Source organism: Nerophis ophidion, linkage group LG20 (genome assembly GCF_033978795.1).
Source record: "Nerophis ophidion isolate RoL-2023_Sa linkage group LG20, RoL_Noph_v1.0, whole genome shotgun sequence".
Classification (NCBI taxonomy): domain Eukaryota; kingdom Metazoa; phylum Chordata; class Actinopteri; order Syngnathiformes; family Syngnathidae; genus Nerophis; species Nerophis ophidion.
Window position 1 is genome coordinate 32,702,672 of NC_084630.1, and position 19,349 is coordinate 32,722,020.

The window sequence follows — 19,349 nt, forward strand, 5'->3', positions numbered from 1 at the left end:
CCCTAGATGGCAGTCACGTATCAGACAGCCTCATTTTAGACTGCACAAAGAAAAGTCGCTGGTTTGTTTACACTTGTTGCAATGGCGAACATCACCGAACTGAAATGTGGTAAGATGCTTGTTATTGTTGTTTGGTTGCTCTTAGAGTTTTACCTTAAACATCCAGAAATACCTCACCTTTTCTGCAGCAACTTATAATGACACAGATTGTTGTCGTTTTTAGTTTTGCTTGTTGCTTACACTGTAAATAACGACGGTTACGCTAGCTAGCATTGGCTTTAATGCTTTGCTGCGGTAAAAATGTTAATGTATTAATAACATTGTGTGTTAATAAACGTCGTATTCACGGGAAATTAAATATTATCATTGTTGTTGTGCTAGGTTGATAGCTGCGTTGGCTAGTTTTAGTCTTATTAACAGGCGAGTTAGACATATAGCAAAAGTCCCTGTTCTACACAATTGACCGGTTCGAAGTTGGCTTCTGCGCATGACCAATTTATCGAGGTCCTCGGGAGGGATAAACAAAGCCAAGCGTCTCCATACTTTTTTTCAGTAAACTTCGTCACTTTGTGGTTAGTTTTTATACTACTATTATAAACGGAATACATCCATCCATCCATCCATCTTCTTCCGCTTATCCGCGGTCGGGTCACGGGGGCAACAGCCTAAGCAGGGAAACCCAGACTTCCCTCTCCCCAGCCACTTCGTCTAGCTCTTCCCGGGGGATCCCGAGGCGTTCCCAGGCCAGCCGGGAGACATAGTCTTCCCAACGTGTCCTGGGCCTTCCCCGTGGCCTCCTACCGGTTGGACGTGCCCTAAACATCTCCCTAGGGAGGCGTTCGGGTGGCATCCTGACCAGATGCCCGAACCACCTCATCTGGCTCCTCTCGATGTGAAGGAGCAGCGGCTTTACTTTGAGTTCCTCCCGGATGGCAGAGCTTCTCACCCTATCTCTAAGGGAGAGCCCCGCCACACGGCGGAGGAAACTCATTTCGGCCGCTTGTACCCGTGATCTTATCCTTTCGGTCATGACCCAAAGCTCATGACCATAGGTGAGGATGGGAACGTAGATCGACCGGTAAATTGAGAGCTTTGCCTTCCGGCTCAGCTCCTTCTTCACCACAACGGATCGGTACAACGTCCGCATTACTGAAGACGCCGCACCGATCCGCCTGTCGATCTCACGATCCACTCTTCCCCCACTCGTGAACAAGACTCCTAGGTACTTGAACTCCTCCACTTGGGGCAGGGTCTCCTCCCCAACGCGGAGATGGCATTCCACCCTTTTTCCCGGCGAGAACCATGGACTCGGACTTCGAGGTGCTGATTCTCATTCCGGTCGCTTCACACTCTGCTGCGAACCGATCCAGTGAGAGCTGAAGATCCCGGTCAGATGAAGCCATCAGGACCACATAATCTGCAAAAAGCAGAGACCTAATCCTGCGGTCACCAAACTGGAACCCCTCAACGCCTTGACTGCGCCTAGAAATTCTGTCCATAAAAGTTATGAACAGAATCGGTGACAAAGGACAGCCTCTTGCGGAGTCCAACCTTCACTGGAAATGTGTTCGACTTACTGCCGGCAATGCGGACCAAGCTCTGACACTGATCGTACAGGGAGCGAACCGCCACAATCAGACAGTCCGATACCCCATACTCTCTGAGCACTCCCCACAGGACTTCCCGAGGGACACGGTCGAATGCCTTCTCCAAGTCCACAAAGCACATGTAGACTGGTTGGGCAAACTCCCATGTACCCTCAAGAACCCTGCCGAGAGTATAGAGCTGTTCCACAGTTCCACGACCAGGACGAAAACCACACTGTTCCTCCTGAATCCGAGGTTCGACTATCCGGCGTAGCCTCCTCTCCAGTACACCTGAATAAACCTTACCGGGAAGGCTGAGGAGTGTGATCCCACGATAGTTGGAACACACCCTCCGGTCCCCCTTCTTAAAGAGAGGAACAACCACCCCGGTCTGCCAATCCAGAGGTACCGCCCCCGATGTCCACGCGATGCTGCAGAGTCTTGTCAACCAGTGAGGTGAGGTGAGGTTCCACGTCCCAAGAGCTAGCTTCTGTAGCCGAGGATCGGACCGCCAAGTGCCCTGCCTTCGGCTTCCACCCAGCTCACATTGCACCCGACCTCTATGGCCCCTGCTATGGGTGGTGAGCCCATTGGAGGGGTGACCCATGTTGCCTCTTCGGGCTGTGCCCGGCCGGGCCCCATGGCGCTCGCCATCGTGCCCCACCTCCGGGCCTGGCTCCAGAGGGAAGCCCCGGTGACCTGCGTCCGGGCGAGGGAAATCTGGGTCCATGTTTTTTCTTCTTCATAGAGGTCTTCGAGCTGCTTTTTGTCTGATCCCTCACCTAGAACCTGTTTGCCTTGGGAGACCCTACCAGGGGGCATAAAGCCCCCGGACAACATAGCTCCTAGGATCATTGGGACACGCAAACTCCTCTACCACGATAAGGTGGCAGCTCAGAGAGGAATACAATAATTTGCAAATCCTTTGCAACCCATATTCAATTGAATGCACTACAAAGACAATATATTTGATTTTCAAACTCATAAACTTTGTTTTTTGGGGGGGAAATAATAATTAACTTAAAATTTCATGGCTGCAACACGTGCCAAAGTAGTTGGGAAAGGACATGTTCACCACTGTTACATCACATTTTTCTTTTAACAACACTAAATAAACATTTGGGAACTGAGGAATCTAATTGTTGAAAGTAGAATTGAAAGTAGAATTCTTTCCCATTCTTGTTTTATGTAGAGTTTCAGTCGTTCAACAGTCCGGGGTCTCCGCTGTCGTATTTTACGCTTCATAATGCGCCACACATTTTCGATGGGAGGCCGGTCTGGGCTGCAGGCGGGCCAGGAAAGTACCCGCACTCTTTTTTTATGAAGCCACGCTGTTGTAACGCTTGTCTTGCTGAAATAAACAGGGGCGTCCATGATAACGTTGCTTGGATGACAACATATGTTGCTCCAAAACCTATATGGACCTTTCAGCATTAATGGGGCCTTCACAAATGTGTAAGTTACCCATGCCTTGGGCGTTAATACACCCCCATACCATCACAGATGCTGGCTTTTGAACTTTGCGCCTATAACAATCCAAATGGTTCTGGAGGACACCACGTCCCCTTTTTCCAAATATAATTTGAAATGTGGACTCGTCAGACCACAGAACACCTTTCCACTTTGCATCCGTCCATCTTAGGTGAGCTCAGGCCCAGCCAAGCCGGCGGCGTTTCATGATATTGTTGATAAATGGGTTTGGCTTTGCATAGTAGAGTTTTAACTTGCACTTACAGATGTAGCGACCAACTCTAGTTACTGACAGAGGTTTTATGAAGTGTTACTGAGCCCATGTGGCGATATCCTTTACACACTGATGTCGGTTGTTGATGCAGGACCGCCTGAGGGATCAAAAGTCCGTAATATCATCGCTTACGTGCAGGTATTTCTCCAGATTCTCTGAACTTTTTGATGATTTTACGGACCATAGATGGTAAAATCTCTAAATTCCTTGCAATAGCTCATTGAGAAATGTTGTTCTAAAACTGTTCGACAATTTGCTTACAAAGTGGTGACCCTCACCCCATCCTTTCCCAACTTCTTTGTCACATGTTGCTGGCATCAAATTTTAAAGTTAATAAGTATTTCCCAAAAAAAAAAATGTTTATCAGTTTGAACATCAAATATGTTGTCTTTGTAGCATATTCAACTGAATATGGGTTGAAAATGATTTGCAAATCATTGTATTCTGTTTATATTTACATCTAACACAATTTCCCAACTCATATGGAAACGGGGTTTGTATGTATATATATATATATATATATATATATATCCATCTTCTACCGCTTATTTCCTTTATATCTGTATATGTATATATATATATGGCTTCACGGTGGCAGAGGGGATAGTGCGTCTGCCTCACAATACGAAGATCCTGCAGTCCTGGGTTCAAATCCAGGCTCGGGATCTTTCTGTGTGGAGTTTGCATGTTCTCCCCGTGAATGCGTGGGTTCCCTCCGGGTACTCCGGCTTCCTCCCACTTCCACAAACATGCACCTGGGGATAGGTTGATTGGCAACACTAAATTGGCCCTAGTGTGTGAATGTGAGTGTGAATGTTGTCTGTCTATCTGTGTTGGCCCTGCGATGAGGTGGCGACTTGTCCAGGGTGTACCAGCGCCCCCCGCGACCCCAAAAGGAAATAAGCGGTAGAAAATGGATGGATATATACATATATATATCCATCCATCCATCCATTTTCTACCGCTTATTCCCTTTTGGGGTATATATATATATATATATATTTATATATGTAATATATATAGGCAGCACGGTCGAGAGGTGTTAGTGCGTCTGCCTCACAATACTCAGGATATTTCTGTGTGGAGTTTGCATGTTCTCCCTTTGACTGCGTGGGTTCCCTCCAGGTACTCCAGCTTTCCCCCCCCCCCCCAAAGACATGCACCTGGGGATAGGTTGATTGGCAACACTAAATTGGCCCTAGTGTGTGAATGTGAGTGTGAATGTTGTCTGTCTATCTGTGCTGGCCCTGCGATGAGGTTGCGACTTGTCCAGGGTGTACCCCGCCTTCCGCCCGATTGTAGCTGAGATATGCGCCAGCGACCCCCCCAAAAAAGGGATTAAGCGGTAGGAAATGGATGGAGGGGTTAGTGCGTCTGCCTCACAGTACTCAGGATATTTCTGTGTGGAGTTTGCATGTTCTCCCTTTGACTGCGTGGGTTCCCTCCAGGTACTCCAGCTTCCCCCCACCCCCAAAGACATGCACCTGGGGATAGGTTGATTGGCAACACTAAATTGGCCCTAGTGTGTGAATGTGAGTGTGAATGTTGTCTGTCTATCTTTGTTGGCCCTGCGATTAGGTGGCGACTTGTCCAGGGTGTACTCTGCCTTCCGCCCGATTGTAGCTGAGATAGGCACCAGCACCCCCCGTGACCCCAGAAGGGAATAAGCGGTAGAAAATGGATGGATGGATATATATGTATATGTATCTATATACAGTAAATAAATATAACTATATACAATTTTGCTTAACTAATAGTATAAAAAATAAAATACAAATTATTTCAATAAAATAATTAATATCAGGTAAAAGCCAAATCGAAAAGGTGGGTCTTAAGCCTGCTCTTAAAAACATGAACGTTCACAGTAATAACAAGTGGGTGGACTGGAAGCCTACAAAAGACTCACAGATCTGCAGTAAACATTTCTTTAAAGGTGAACCAACGGATGGCCACCCTTAGCCATTGTTAGAAATGGGATATACATCAACAGTTACCGTGAAAATAAGAACACAGGTGCAGTAAGGACCCAAATGGGCTTTCAAGGAGTCAACACTCCATCGCATAAAATATTAAGAGTCAACATTTTCTCCAAAATCAACACCACTCGATAATAAAGAAGCCATTTTCTCGGTTTGTTTATCCCTCACAACCTTGGACCTTTCAAACGAGAGTTTCACGAGAACCAGACCACTGAATCTTCGAACAGGTCAATTTCTAGTTGTTTTAGTTAGAAGTGACTATATAGACTTTAATTGGTTCAAATCCCCACATTTTAGCGGTCCGAGAAACCCTGGAGTCCCGCGGGGTACTGGGCCAGCTAAAAGCTCGCATCCAGGCAGAGGTGTTCGGTGCCCTAGATGACCAGCGAGAGCAACGTCCGCCGTTGTCCCACGAAAACCTGCTCATCAATGAGCTTATCCGGGAATACCTAGAGTTCAACAAGTACCGATACACGGCATCGGTACTGACATCTGGTAAGCCTTCACTCGTTTGGCTCTGCAGGACACATAAAGGTAATATTTCACGAACTGTTGCCACTTCTTTTGCTCCATATACACAAGTGGATAATGTAGGGGTGGGCAAATTAATGCGTTAATTATGAGTTAACTCATTAATCTATTAACGCCGACAATTATTTTATCGCACATTTGCGTATGTTGTTTACATGCTTTTATTTTGTTAACGCCTTTTCTTAACAAGATAGCGTCGCTCGGCGTCGAGGGTCTCTTGGTAAAGATGGAACATATGGCAAAAATACCTGACAATTCTGCAAATTTCATGGCTGGCTTACAGCGTGGTCACTCCGGGATCACTTACGACCGCCAGACAATTCTGAATGTGGATAGATCGGGCCGTTTTGGACTGAATGACGCGTGCTTGCTAGACCGGCTAGCTAGCATGGGAATCCAGCGGCCTGTGAAGCAGCGGAGTATATGTGTTGTCTGTCTATTTATCAATAATGCAGACGAGGCGTGTTGGCTGAGTTCTTAACATTTGCTTTCAGAGCGTGCATATCACAACATACAAAATGCCGTCATGGCGACACAACCTATACCGGGCTACTGCGCATGCTCGTCACTCCTGTTGCATGCTGGGTAGGGTAGTTCTTTTATTCCCTGGCTCATAACATCACAATATAGTACCATGTATATGCGTTCAGTTTATCAAAGCACCAAGCAAACTATCGGAAAATTCCCATCATATCAATTCCTAGATATGGTCATAATTATTTTAAGTGCACTACGCAGAATAAACACAACATTATTAATATTGCTACTATGGATAATTTGATCAAAAATTCCCTAAAACAGCCCACTACCTATAATATAGGTTTTTTAAACATAAGATCTCTGATAAAAAAAATGTTTCTGCTGTTACCTCGGAAATTGCCTGTTCAGATGTTATGATTGTGGCTCAGAGATTTGTATGTAGATTATATTTATTTTCCATAACAAACAGGATAACTTAAATACCCTGGCAGTGGCAATAAGCTTAAGTGTTTGTATTTACATTTTTTGAGTTGATTTTCATAAAATATGCTATTTAACTTCTACTGTTTAACAAGGACTGATTTAAATTGTGTTTGCACAACAAATGTTTTGGCGCTTTTGTTCATATGGGGGAATATTCCAATAAAGATGCACTACACACTACTTTTGAATTCATTATTGGGCTTTGCGTATACAGTGCAGTTAATCGCGATTAATCAGAGAAATAGTGCGATTAACTTCGATTAAAATTTTTATCGTTGCCCAGCCCTAGGATAATGACATAAAATCTATACTGCGATATATATACATTGCAGCCTCTTGCAATAATGATACAGGGACGGCTCCCAGATTTTTCCTCTCTCAGTTCAGGTGTCGTGCGAAATTCTGTATCAATCCATTTTCTACCGCATATCCCTTTCGGGATCGCGGGGGGTGGTGCTGGAGCCTATCTCAGCTACAATTGGGCGTACACCTTGGACAAGTCGCTTCCTCATTCCAGGGCCAACACATAGACTGTCAATATTCATACTCACATTCACACACTAGGGCCAGTTTAGTGTTGCCAATCAACCTATCCCCAGGTGCATGTCTTTGGAGGTGGCAGGAAGCCGGAATACCCGGAGGTAACCCACGCAGTCACGGGGAGAACATGCAAACTCCACACAGAAAGATCCCCAGTGCAGCATGGAACCCAGGACTGTATCCCTGAAATATTTTGTTCCCTGCTGCGGGAGCGCGCATTGGGGGCAGAGCTCTGTGCCTTGTTCAGACAGCAGCAGCACTTCCGTGTTATTAGCGATGTCAATGATACAAAATGTGGATTATTACGATCAGTGAATGAATGTGAGTGTGAATGTTGTCTGTCTATCTCTGTTGGCGCTGTGATGAGGTGGCGACTTATCCAGGGTGTACTCCGCCTTCCGCCCGGATGCAGCTAAAATAGGCTCCAGCAATTCTCAAAACAGATCTTTGCTCAATTTTGTTTTAATATTTGGCAGGCCAGTTTAAATTGACCAAAGGGCTAGATGTGTCCCCCGGGCCGTAGTTTGCCCATCACTAGTCTATCGGCTGCATTGCCTATAGGTCTTGCCGCAATGAAAAGTGCAAAACTGCTCAATTTACAAATGATCACTCCGAAGGGGCGGGTAAGAAAAAAATTCACGTGAAAGATGGAGCTGGACATTTGATAGGCTTTTAGAATGATAGATCAAGATGCGTGATTGGCCACAGAATAATGGACTCAGCCCAGTGGTAGGTTTTGGAAAGATGGGCTCAGCCCGTTTCACATAGGAGTGGGACAAAAAAGTTAATACTCATGTTGTAATTGGGAAGTTAAAAGATGGAGTTTTGACAGGTATTTGGAAAATGGACGCTGTTACATGATTGGCAACAGAAAGATGGACCGAGCCCAGTGCTAGGTTTAGCTAAGATGGACTCGTGGAGACAATTGGCTGCCATAAAGCTGTCCCATTTATTGAGTTTGTTAACAGTAACAACGATGCCAAAAACAGTTTTGTGGTAATGTTGACCTAAACTGTGATATCAACCATTTACTAAAATGATACCTGGTATTAAGACTGTTGATATTTGTATCGAAATGCCCACACATGATTAAATTCTAACACAGTTTATTTGCTACCATGGAGGTGAGGATTAGTGATTTATAAGCTGCTTTGGACTGTCCAGGGACATTAACCAACTAAAATGCTGTAGTGCAGGAATATTCTGGGGGCCACATTTTCAGAAACCTGAGAACCAGGATGCCGGACTTCTACCTTCACTGTCTTATTTTGACTATTCTGGAGAACCACTATCCTCTACATTAGATATTTGATTTTAGTCTATTTATTTTGTCATTTAGGTTCAAGTTTCAAAGTTTATTCGTCACACGCAGACTACACCAGAGTGAAATTCTTTTTTCCATGTTCTTCAGATATTGGGTAAAGAGGGATCCAAACACTAGTTGCAGAATCTAATACACTAAATACAAAAAAATTAATAGCTCTGATGTACATTAATTACAAGACAAGTTGCACAATAAGTCACAGTAGTTATGGTAGAAGTATCAGTACAAGTAGAAGTACAGTAGTCAAATACAGTACCAGTGGAAGATCAAATAGTGTAACAGTATGTACAGTATAGGAAGCAACAAATATTAAGGTGTCTACAGTTCTTTGGCAGTTGAGTAGAGACAGTAGTATGAACAAAGGTAGGACTTTTTTATACTCTTGTTTTTACATAATTTTTACATTATTTAAGGTCATTGAATGAAGAGTATTGTAGTCCGCTAATCACAGTGGTAAGTAAAGTGTTTTTACATTATATCAGGAGCGCTGTGGTGTTATAAGGACTTTCTGCAAAAATGTGACTCTTTCACAAGAATTTTGAACTAAACTTGCGGGCCACCAGTTAAATAGCCCAAATGATGAAAAGAGAGGACCTAAAAGGGATCCTCAAGGACCACTATCAGTATAACTAAGGAAGTTGAATAAATGACTACTGACTGCATCTGAAGTACACAAGCTACAGCAACACCTTTTTGGAGGGGCGTGGTCGACGCGTCCCCTGCGGGCGGGGCATGTGCAGGAGCCGGCTGTGAAGCGATGACAGGTGAGGAGATTTCTCAGCTGGAACGAGTCATCTAATCACCTGTCTCTTTATCTTGAGCGCTGGAGACCATGAGAGGGGCCAGAGAGAGAGACGCGACCAGGGGGCTGGGAACGTTTGCACTGCTGAAAAGCAGGAACGAACAAGGGAAAAGATTTTATGTTGAAAGACCTGAAAATATTTTGTGTTGTAAGATATAAATTCTGTATACTTGGAAGCATCCTGTCTGTGCTTTCTGGTGGTACCGCGCACCTCAACGGCAGCGAGTGTCACATTGGCGCCCAACTAAAGTGAACCAAGGAGAATGACGACTACAACCCCCCTGGAAGCGCTTGGGAGAGTCCTGGCGTAGGTGTCGGCGGCCAGCCAGCAACAAATGCAGGTACTGCAGACACTAATGGACAGAGAGGGGGGAGCATCAAGCGCCGGAGCGGGCGCGGTCATGCAGCGCATGACAGAGACAGAAGACCCGCAAGCATTTATTGATGTCTTTGAGGCTACAGCGACAGCGTGCGGGTGGACGCAGGAAGAGTGGGGGGTGAGACTGTTGCCGCTCCTGGCGGGGGAGGCACAGCGGGCGGCGCTCAGCCTACCGGCGGCAGCCCGAGTTCAATTTCCGCAGCTGAGAAGGGCAATCCTGGACCGGGTCGGCAGCACCGCGGAGGACCACCGGCGCCGATTCCGCTCACTAAGGCTGGGGCCAAAAGACCGGCCATTCGCCCGCGGGCAGCAGCTCCGCGATGCGGCCGCAAGATGGCTCGGACCGGCAGATATGGACAACCGCATGTTCGAGGTCATCGTGCTGGAGCAATTCCTGGAAGCCATCCCAGCATGCACCTCGGCGTGGATAAGGTACCACCGGCCGGACACAATGACAGAAGCAGTGACGCTGGCCGAGGACCAACTGTCGGTACACCGCAACGAGCGGAGAGAGGAAGCGACAGCAGAGAAACCCACACCGGCCCCGCGCAGACAATCCACACCATCTGGGACAGCAGCACCATCGGAGCCCCGCGTCCGACCGGCAGCAGCAACAGTGACCCACGAGCAGGTCCCCGTGTCGGACATTTGCACCAAAAAAAAAAAAAAAAACACACACACCAACAGCATCATCACAAGGGGGGGCGAGGGGATATAATTGTGCCTCTGCTCCTCTCTTCCAGGGTAGCGGCGCTGCTGGTGGCGGGCTTCCCCCGCAGACGGCCCTACGAGCACCAGGGCAGGTGTGCTGGGGGTGTGGACAGCCTGGTCACATGCGGCGGGAGTGCTCCGCAATGGAGGTGGGCCAGGTGATACAGGTGGCCGGACCTCCAGCACCCTCCCCCGATCCAGGGGAGACGTATTGTGTCCCGGTAAAGGTACAAGGGAGTACACACCGGGCTATGGTGGATTCGGGCTGTAAACAATGCATGATCCACCAGAACCTGGTTCGACCCGGGGCGTTGAGGCACGCGACACAGGGGAGGATAATGTGTATACATGGGGATGTGCACACGTATCCCGTGGTGCCTGTCGAAATCTGGTATCGGGGCCAAAAACATACGGTTTAAAGTCGCCGTAAGCGCGCGACTGACGCACCCATTGATTTTAGGGACAAATTGGCCAGGGTTTAGCCAGCTAGTGGAACAATGTATGGGGATGCGTTCACGGGCTGTAGGGCAGGGGAGTATCCGCGCAGTACTCAGCGGCGACGCGAGTTCATGCGGCGCTGTCGAGCGGGAACTGGCGGGGGCTTTGCGGGAGGCCCCCCCGGCCCCCCAGTGGAGACCCACGGAGGACTTTCCCCTCGAACAGTCCCGGGATGAAACTCTGCGCGCGGCCCGGGACCAGGTGGATTACATTGACGGTCAGCTGGTGCGCCCGGGGAAACCGCGGGTATTTCCCCACTTTTCCATTATTAGGGATAGGCTATACCGAGTGACCCGTGACACTCAAACAGGCGAAGAATACACCTAATTGTTGGTGCCAAAACCCCGCCGGGAAATGGTTTTCCAGGCGGGGCATTGCAATCCCCTCGCAGGCCACATGGGGTACGAAAAAACACTTAATCGGGTCATGGTCCGGTTCTACTGGCCAGGCATCCGGGCGGACATACGCCGATGGTGTACTGCCTGTCCGGACTGTCAGCTGGTGAACCCGACGGCCATCCCAAAAGCCCCGTTGCGGCCATTACCGCTCATAGAGGTCCCATTCGATAGAATCGGAATGGACCTCATCGGACCATTTCACCCGAGCACACGGGGATATCGAGTTGTGTTAGTCCTAGTGGATTACGCAACCCGATATCCCGAAGCAGTGCCGCTGCGCTCCATCTCTGCAAAGAGTGTAGCACAAGCACTCTTTTCGGTCATCTCCCGGGTAGGGATTCCGAAATAAATCCTTACCGACCAGGGCACGTCCTTTATGTCGCGCACAATAAAGGAATTATACGGATTACTGGGAATTCAATCCATCCGCACCAGCGTTTACCATCCACAAACGGATGGCCTGGTGGAAAGATTGAATAAAACACTGAAAACCATGATCCGTAAATTCATACACGAGGACAAACCTAATTGGGATAAATGGCTGGATCCCTTGATGTTCGCGATGCGGGAGGCACCCCAGACCTCTCTCGGCTTTACGCCATTCGAGTTACTTTACGGCAGGAGGCCGCGCGGCGTGCTGGACCTTATTAAAGAAAGCTGGGAGGAAGGCTCCAGCCGCAGTAAAAATGAAATTAAATACGTGTTGGACATGCGAGCAAAACTTCACAAGGTGGCACACTTATCACGGAGAAATTTGCTCCGCGCCCAGCAACGGCAACAGCGCACGTACAATCGGGGGACCCACCTGAGGAAATTTTCACCAGGAGAAAAAGTACTTGTACTACTCCCAACCTCCAGCTCTAAATTACTGGCTAAGTGGCAAGGGCCCTTTGTGGTCACACAGCAGACTAGCGATGTAGATTACGAGGTCCGGCGCTCGGACCGGGGCGGAGACATGCAAATTTACCACGTGAACCTGCTGAAGGCATGGAGGGAGGCCGAGCCTATCTCCATGGTGACGGTATTGAAGGAGGAGGAGGAGGAGGAGCTGGGGCTTGAGGTCCCGCGCTCTGCCCCTCCCCCTCTTCCTTGTGATGACCAGCTCACATTGGCACAAAGAGCGGAGGTTGCTGAATTACAGCGGCGCTATTCAGATGTGTTCTCCGCACGGCCCGGGCGCACGAACCTCATCTGCCATCGCATTGAGACCAGCCCGGGGATTACGGTGCGGTCCCGTCCCTATAGGCTTCCCGAGCACAAGCGTAAAATAGTCCGGGAAGACTTAAAAACCATGCTGGAGTTGGGAGTAATAGAAGAGTCCCACAGTGCATGGTGTAGCCCCATCGTGCTAGTAGGGAAGAAAGATGGGTCTATACGGTTCTGTGTGGACAACCGCAAGGTGAATGAGGTGTCACGCTTTGACGCGTACCCAATGCCTCGGGTCAACGAGCTCCTGGATCGGCTAGGCACTGCGTGTTTTTTTTCCACACTGGATTTAACCAAGGGCTACTGGCAGATTCCCTTATCGCCAGAGTCCCGAGGAAAAAACGACTTTCTCCACTCCAGAAGGCTTATACCAATTCGTGACACTCCCGTTTGGCTTGTTCGGTGCGCCCGCGACGTTCCAGCGCCTCATGGACCGGGTGCTGCGACCCCACGCGGCATACGCAGCTGCGTACCTGGATGATGTCGTCATCCAGAGTGACAGCTGGGTAGAATATCTGCAGCGGGTGGGGGCGGTACTCGAGTCCTTGAGGCGGGCGGGGATCACCGCCAACCCCGGGAAGTGCGCGATTGGTCGGAGGGAGATACAGTATCTGGCGTACCACTTGGGGGGGGGGGCAGGTGCGGCCGCAGGTTGACAAAACGGCGGCGATCGCAGCATGCCCACCCCCCAAGACGAAAAAAGAGGTGAGGCGGTTTTTGGGTATGGCTGGGTACTACCGCCGGTTCATTCCCCGGTTCGCGGACCTGACCAGCCCACTGACTGACCTCACCCAAAAGGGTCCGCCCGAACTGGTCCAGTGGACGGAGCAGTGCCAGCGGGTGTTTGAACAGGTAAAATATCCACTCTGCGAGGAGCCGGTGCTGCGCATGCCTGATTTCTCCATCCCTTTCTGTCTGCAGGCGGATGCGTCAGAGCGGGGGCTGGGGGCGGTGCTGTCCCAGCAGGTGGGGGGTATCGACCGCCCCATCCTGTACATCAGCCGGAAACCCTCGGACCGGGAGACGAGGTATAGCACGGTGGAGAGAGAGTGCCTGGCCATCCGATGGGCGGTTGGGGCCCTCCGGTATTACCTGTTGGGGCGCCCCTTCAGCCTCTGCTCGGAACACAAGCCGCTCCAATGGCTCCACCGCATGAAGGATGCCAACGCGCGGATCACCCAGTGGTACCTTGCGTTGCAACCCTATAACTTCCGGGTGGTCCACCGGCCGGGTACGCAGATGGCCGTGGCCGACTTCCTCTCTCGCCCCTCTACGGGGGTGGGGGGGAGTGGTCGCGGCCGAACGGGTGCCCGGCCTTAAACTGGCGGTGGAGGCATGTGGAGGGGCGTGGTCGACGCGTCCCCTGCGGGCGGGGCATGTGCAGGAGCCGGCTGTGAAGCGATGACAGGTGAGGAGATTTCTCAGCTGGAATGAGTCATCTAATCACCTGTCTCTTTATCTTGAGCGCTGGAGACCATGAGAGGGGCCAGAGAGAGAGACGCGACCAGGGGGCTGGGAACGCTTGCACTGCTGAATAGCAGGAACGAACAAGGGAAACGATTTTGTGTTGTAAGATTAAAATTCTGTATACTTGGAAGCATCCTGTCTGTGCTTTCTGGCGGTACCCCGCACATCAATGGCAGCGAGTGTCACAACCTTAGGTACCAAAACCATACTACGTTAAAAAAATGTCACTGACAAAATGTAGAGGACTTAAAAAGGTGCCTTGACGAATCACTAATTTGACTCCAGTGTTCTAGGCTTGCCAACAAGGTTAAAACGTCAATGCAGGGATCTTGCCAATGAGTTTATATTGGTTCAAGTTCCTCTATACAACAGGATCGCTTCAGTGTTTTAGAAACATTTGCTTCAAAAATGTTAATCGCTTAAGTTTTGAACTAAACCAATATGGTGTAATTTCCGGGCTGCCAGTTGAATAGCCCTGCTATTGTGTCTTGAGGAAGCCTTTGTTCGCTTGTCACTGTCAAAATTGTTGTACACAGTTAGAATGTGTCATCGACATGCATGATCACGACATAAAATAGTACTAAAAACTCTAAAGTCGGCCACATGTATACAATTTTATAATACGAAACCACCGGTCCGTGATGCATTTGCTACCGGGCCGCAGAGAAACATTAAATAATTTATAAACGACTGCATTTTGTCCAACATAATTTTCGCCTGTGCCCCTTGACACACCAATAAGCTTGTTTATAGATGTACAATAAAACTCCTCATAGAAAAAGTTGCCATTTGTTATATGTGTTATACCTTTGTGACATGATACAATGTACATTGATTAACATATAAACTATAAATGTGACAGATAGTAGCTGAAGGCTGATTTCCATCTGCATCTCATTGCAAAGAAACAAGCTCGGGGCTCCCACTAATTCAGCGTTACATTGAGTTGTATTTCTCATGCACTTATTTTTTTCTCTATCTGGCACAAGTGGAAAACCGGAGAGCACTGATCTATACGATGCAACCCCAATGCAGATGGTTGTAAATACTAAATATTTCATAATGTAGTCAACACAGCCATATTAAACCACGTTGCATTCTACAATACTGAGTAACTATGTGTGTGTTACATACTGTACTCCTGTATTACAAGCTGCTCAACATTATAACAATAATTCCGTGGTTCCTATGAGGAAGCAGTTCCTGGGGAATCTGTGATGGGCTCTCCTATTTCTTGGGCTGAGGTTGCTGAGGTAGTTAAAAAGCTCCTCAGTGGCAGGGCCACGGGGGTGGATGAAATCCGCCCGGAGTTCCTCAGGGCTCTGGATGCTGTGGGGCTGTCTTTGTTGACAAGACACTGCAACATCTCGTGGACATCGGCGGCGCTAAATCTGGATTGGCAGACCGGGGTGGTGGTTTCACTCTTTAAGAAGGGGAACCGGAGGGTTTGTTCCAACTACCGTGGGATCACGCTCCTCAGCCTTCCTGGTAAGGTTTATTCAGGTGTACTGGAGAGGGGGGTACGCCGGATAATCGAACCTCGGATTCAGGAGGAACAGTGCGGTTTTCGTCCTGGTCGTGGAACTGTGGACCAGCTCTATACTCTCGGCAGGGTTCTTGAGGGTGCATGGGAGTTTGCCCAACCAGTCTACATGTACTTTGTGGACTTGGAGAAGGCATTTGACCGTGTCCCTCGGGAAGTCCTGTGGGGAGTGCTCCGAGAGTATGGGGTATCGGACTGATTGTGGCGCAGTGGTGCGCATTGCCTGCAGTAAGTCAGACACGTTTCCAGTGAGGGTTGGACTCCGCCAGGGCTACCCTGTGTCACCAATTCTGTTCATAACTTTTATTTCCAGGCCTAGTCAGGGCGTTGATGGGATCCGGTTTGGTGGCTGCAGGATTAGGTCTCTGCTTTTTGCAGATGATGTGGTCCTGATGGTGTCATCTGGCCAGGATCTTCAGCTCTCACTGGATCGGTTCGCAGCAGAGTGTGCAACGACTGGGATGAGAATCAGCACCTCCAAGTCCGAGTCCAAGGTTCTTGCCCGGAAAGGGTGGAGTGCCATATCCGGGTAGGGAGGGAGACCCTGCCCTAAATAGAGGAGTTCAAGTACTATGGAGTCTTGTTCACGAGTGAGGGAAGAGTGGATCGTGAGATCGACAGGCGGATCGGTGCGGCGTCTTCAGTAATGCGGACGTTGTATCGATCCGTTGTGATGAAGAAGGAGCTGAGCCAGAAGGCAAAGCTCTCAATTTACCGGTCGATCTACGATCCTATCCTCACCTATGGTCATGAGCTTTGGGTTATGACCGAATGGACAAGCGTACGGATAAAAGCGGCCGAAATGAGTTTCTCCGCCAGGTGGCGGGGCTCTCCCTTAGAGATAGGGTGAGAAGCTCTGCCGTCCGAGAGGAACTCAAAGTAAAGCCGCTGCTCCTCCACATCGAGAGGAGCCAGATGAGGTGGTTCGGACATCTGGTCAGGATGCCACTCAAACGCCTCCCTCGGGAGGTGTTTAGGGCACGTCCGACCGGTAGGAGGCCATGAGGAAGACCCAGGACACGTTGGGAAGACTATGTCTCCCGGCTGGCCTGGGAACGCCTCGGGATCCCCCAGGAAGAGCTGTACAAGGTGGGTGGGAAGAGGGAAGTCTGGGCTTCCCTGCTTAGGCTGCTGCCCCCACGACCCGACCTCGGCTAAGCGGAAGAAGATGGATGGATGGATTGTGTGGTTCAGTAAACTCACACCTTCCCTTCCAAAGGGAACTGTGCAACCCTGCCTCAATCTTACTGATCTTGCCTTTTAAAATATGACTAGTTTTGCACAAAATAATGGTTATGAAACTTTTTGGATTCTTTGCACAGTGGTCAGCGTGAAATTGCCAAGTATAAAAACTATTCGTCTTGTGCACCACAGTTTGACGGACATTTTTATGTCAGATTGCAGCTGTACTATTTGAATTGTAACCAATCGTCATTGTTGACAAAAGTGTGTTTCTAGCTAACCTCGGCTCTGTTTGTTGTTCCAGAGTCAGGCCAACCCCAAGTTCCACTGGATAGACCGTTTCTGGCGAGTGAGCTGGGAGTCGCAGAGGATTTGAGCTCCAAGTCTGTGTAAGGGAGCTTGCAAGGACAACTCATTTTGGAGCTTTGGTCAATACGAAGGTCCTGCAGTCCTGGGTTCAAATCCAGGCTCGGGATCTTTCTGTGTGGAGTTTGCATGTTCTCCCCGTGAATGCGTGGGTTCCCTCCGGGTACTCCGGCTTCCTCCTACTTCCAAAGACATGCACCTGGGGATAGGTTGATTGGCAACACTAAATTGGCCCTAGTGTGTGAATGTGAGTGTGAATGTTGTCTGTCTATCTGTGTTGGCCCTGCGATGAGCTGGCGACTTGTCCAGGGTGTACCCCGCCTTCCGCCCGATTGTAGCTGAGATAGGCGCCAGCGCCCCCCGCGACCCCGAAAGGGAATAAGCGGTAGAAAATGGATGGATGGATGGATGGTCATTTGTTGGAGAAGTCAATGAGTCTTCACTCTCATTATATTTCATACATACACATTATGTGACCACTTCTGCCCACGCTCATCAGCAGTACATTTTCCCCAGCCAGAACCAAAGCATTCAGCATGTTTTCCCTAATACCATAACATGCAATATATTGCAATAATATTGTGTTTTTTCAGGCCGCTCCTGTACGGTTTGGTGTCACACTTCCGGAATAGTGGCGATGACAGGAGGAAGGTGTTCCTAAGGGGCACCGCTCCCCCCGGTCCTGTCAGCAAGACAGGACATAAAGTTGACAGCTAGGACATGATACTGCATTGAGGTAATGAATGATGTGCTGTGGACCACAAATGTGCCGATGGATGAAAAACACAAACTCAATGACACCTCTTTTAGAGTTTTTTTGTTTGAATATCCTGGTCATACGACATGGATTTATCTGTTTTTTATTTCTGAAATCATTGGCATTTTATGTTAGTTTTTTTTAAATACTTATGTTGATGTTTTCTTGTTGTATTCGTTCAGATATTTAAATAAATAATCAAATATTTAGGTGTGCTGTTTTTACTAATTACCACTAGATGGCGGTGTTTCTTTAGAGAAGACTGCCTAGATTATCCATCCATTTTCTACCGCTTATTCCCTTTCGGGTTCACGGGGGGCGCTGGCGCCTATCTCAGCTACAGTCGGGCGGAAAGCGGGGTACACCCTGGACAAGTCGCCACCTCATCGCAGGGCCAACACAGATAGACAGACAACATTCACACTCACATTCACACACTAGGGCCAATTTAGTGTTGCCAATCAACCTATCCCCAGGTGCATGTCTTTGGAAGTGGGAGGAAGCCGGAGTACCCGGAGGGAACCCACGCATCCACGGGGAGAACATGCAAACTCCACACAGAAAGATCCCGAACCTGGATTTGAACCCAGGACTGCAGGACCTTCGTATTGTGAGGCAGACACACTAACCCCTCTGCCACCGTGAAGCCCCTGCCTAGATTAGGCGTTGCCAAAATTTACAGGCGAAGACCCAAATTGGATATTTACATCATAGATGTAGTAACATTCATATTTCGCTTGAAGATCATCCATCCATCCATTTTCTACCGCTTATTCCCTTTTGGGGTCGCGGGGCGCGCTGGCGCCTATCTCAGCTGCAATCGGGCGGAAGGCGGGGTACACCCTGGACAAGTCGCCACCTCATCGCAGGGCCAACACAGATAGACATATCAGAAGATCATATAAACAGCAAATTGTATTTGTATTGTCACAAACATGAATCAGAAAAGATGTGTGCCTTCTTGAAAATCAATAAAATAAATTGTGCAGCTGAGATAGGCTCCAGTACCCCCTGCGACCCTGAAAGGGACAAGCGGTAGATAATGGATGGATGACTGTGATGGAAGCTCACATTCATTCATTTGGTGTGCAATCAGAGATTTTTGGAACAAATAATGAACATCCACAGAAGCAAGATCCCAGTTAGTGCATTTCAGTTCTTCTCTTTGTAAGGTAACCTTAAATTGTTACCACTTTTAACTTTTGGAACTTAATCATTAGGGAGAAGACAATTTACCAGCTCTGACAACAAGCTGAGCACAGAATTTGAGACCATGAATGAACTCCATTCAACAATGAACCATCTTGCACTTTCTGCTTCCTGTTTATTTTACCTTATAATGAACTACGTAACTGTTTATTGAGATTTTTAGC

General features: G+C 48.6%; 1 protein-coding gene across 2 annotated transcripts; it reads left to right on the forward strand.

The window, feature by feature from the left end:
- Positions 1 to 18,183, forward strand: cep20 (centrosomal protein 20). 2 transcript variants are annotated; one of them, XM_061881002.1, is made up of 4 exons: positions 1 to 109; positions 5,607 to 5,843; positions 17,158 to 17,242; positions 17,813 to 18,183. In XM_061881002.1, exons 1-4 carry the CDS (start codon positions 82 to 84, stop codon positions 17,934 to 17,936), a joined length of 474 nt encoding a protein of 157 aa, XP_061736986.1. In that variant the 5' UTR covers positions 1 to 81; the 3' UTR covers positions 17,937 to 18,183. The 2 variants fall into 2 exon arrangements, with proteins under 2 accessions (XP_061736986.1, XP_061736987.1); XM_061881003.1 differs by having other exon boundaries at positions 5,607 to 5,804.
- Positions 18,184 to 19,349: the final 1,166 nt, after the last annotated feature.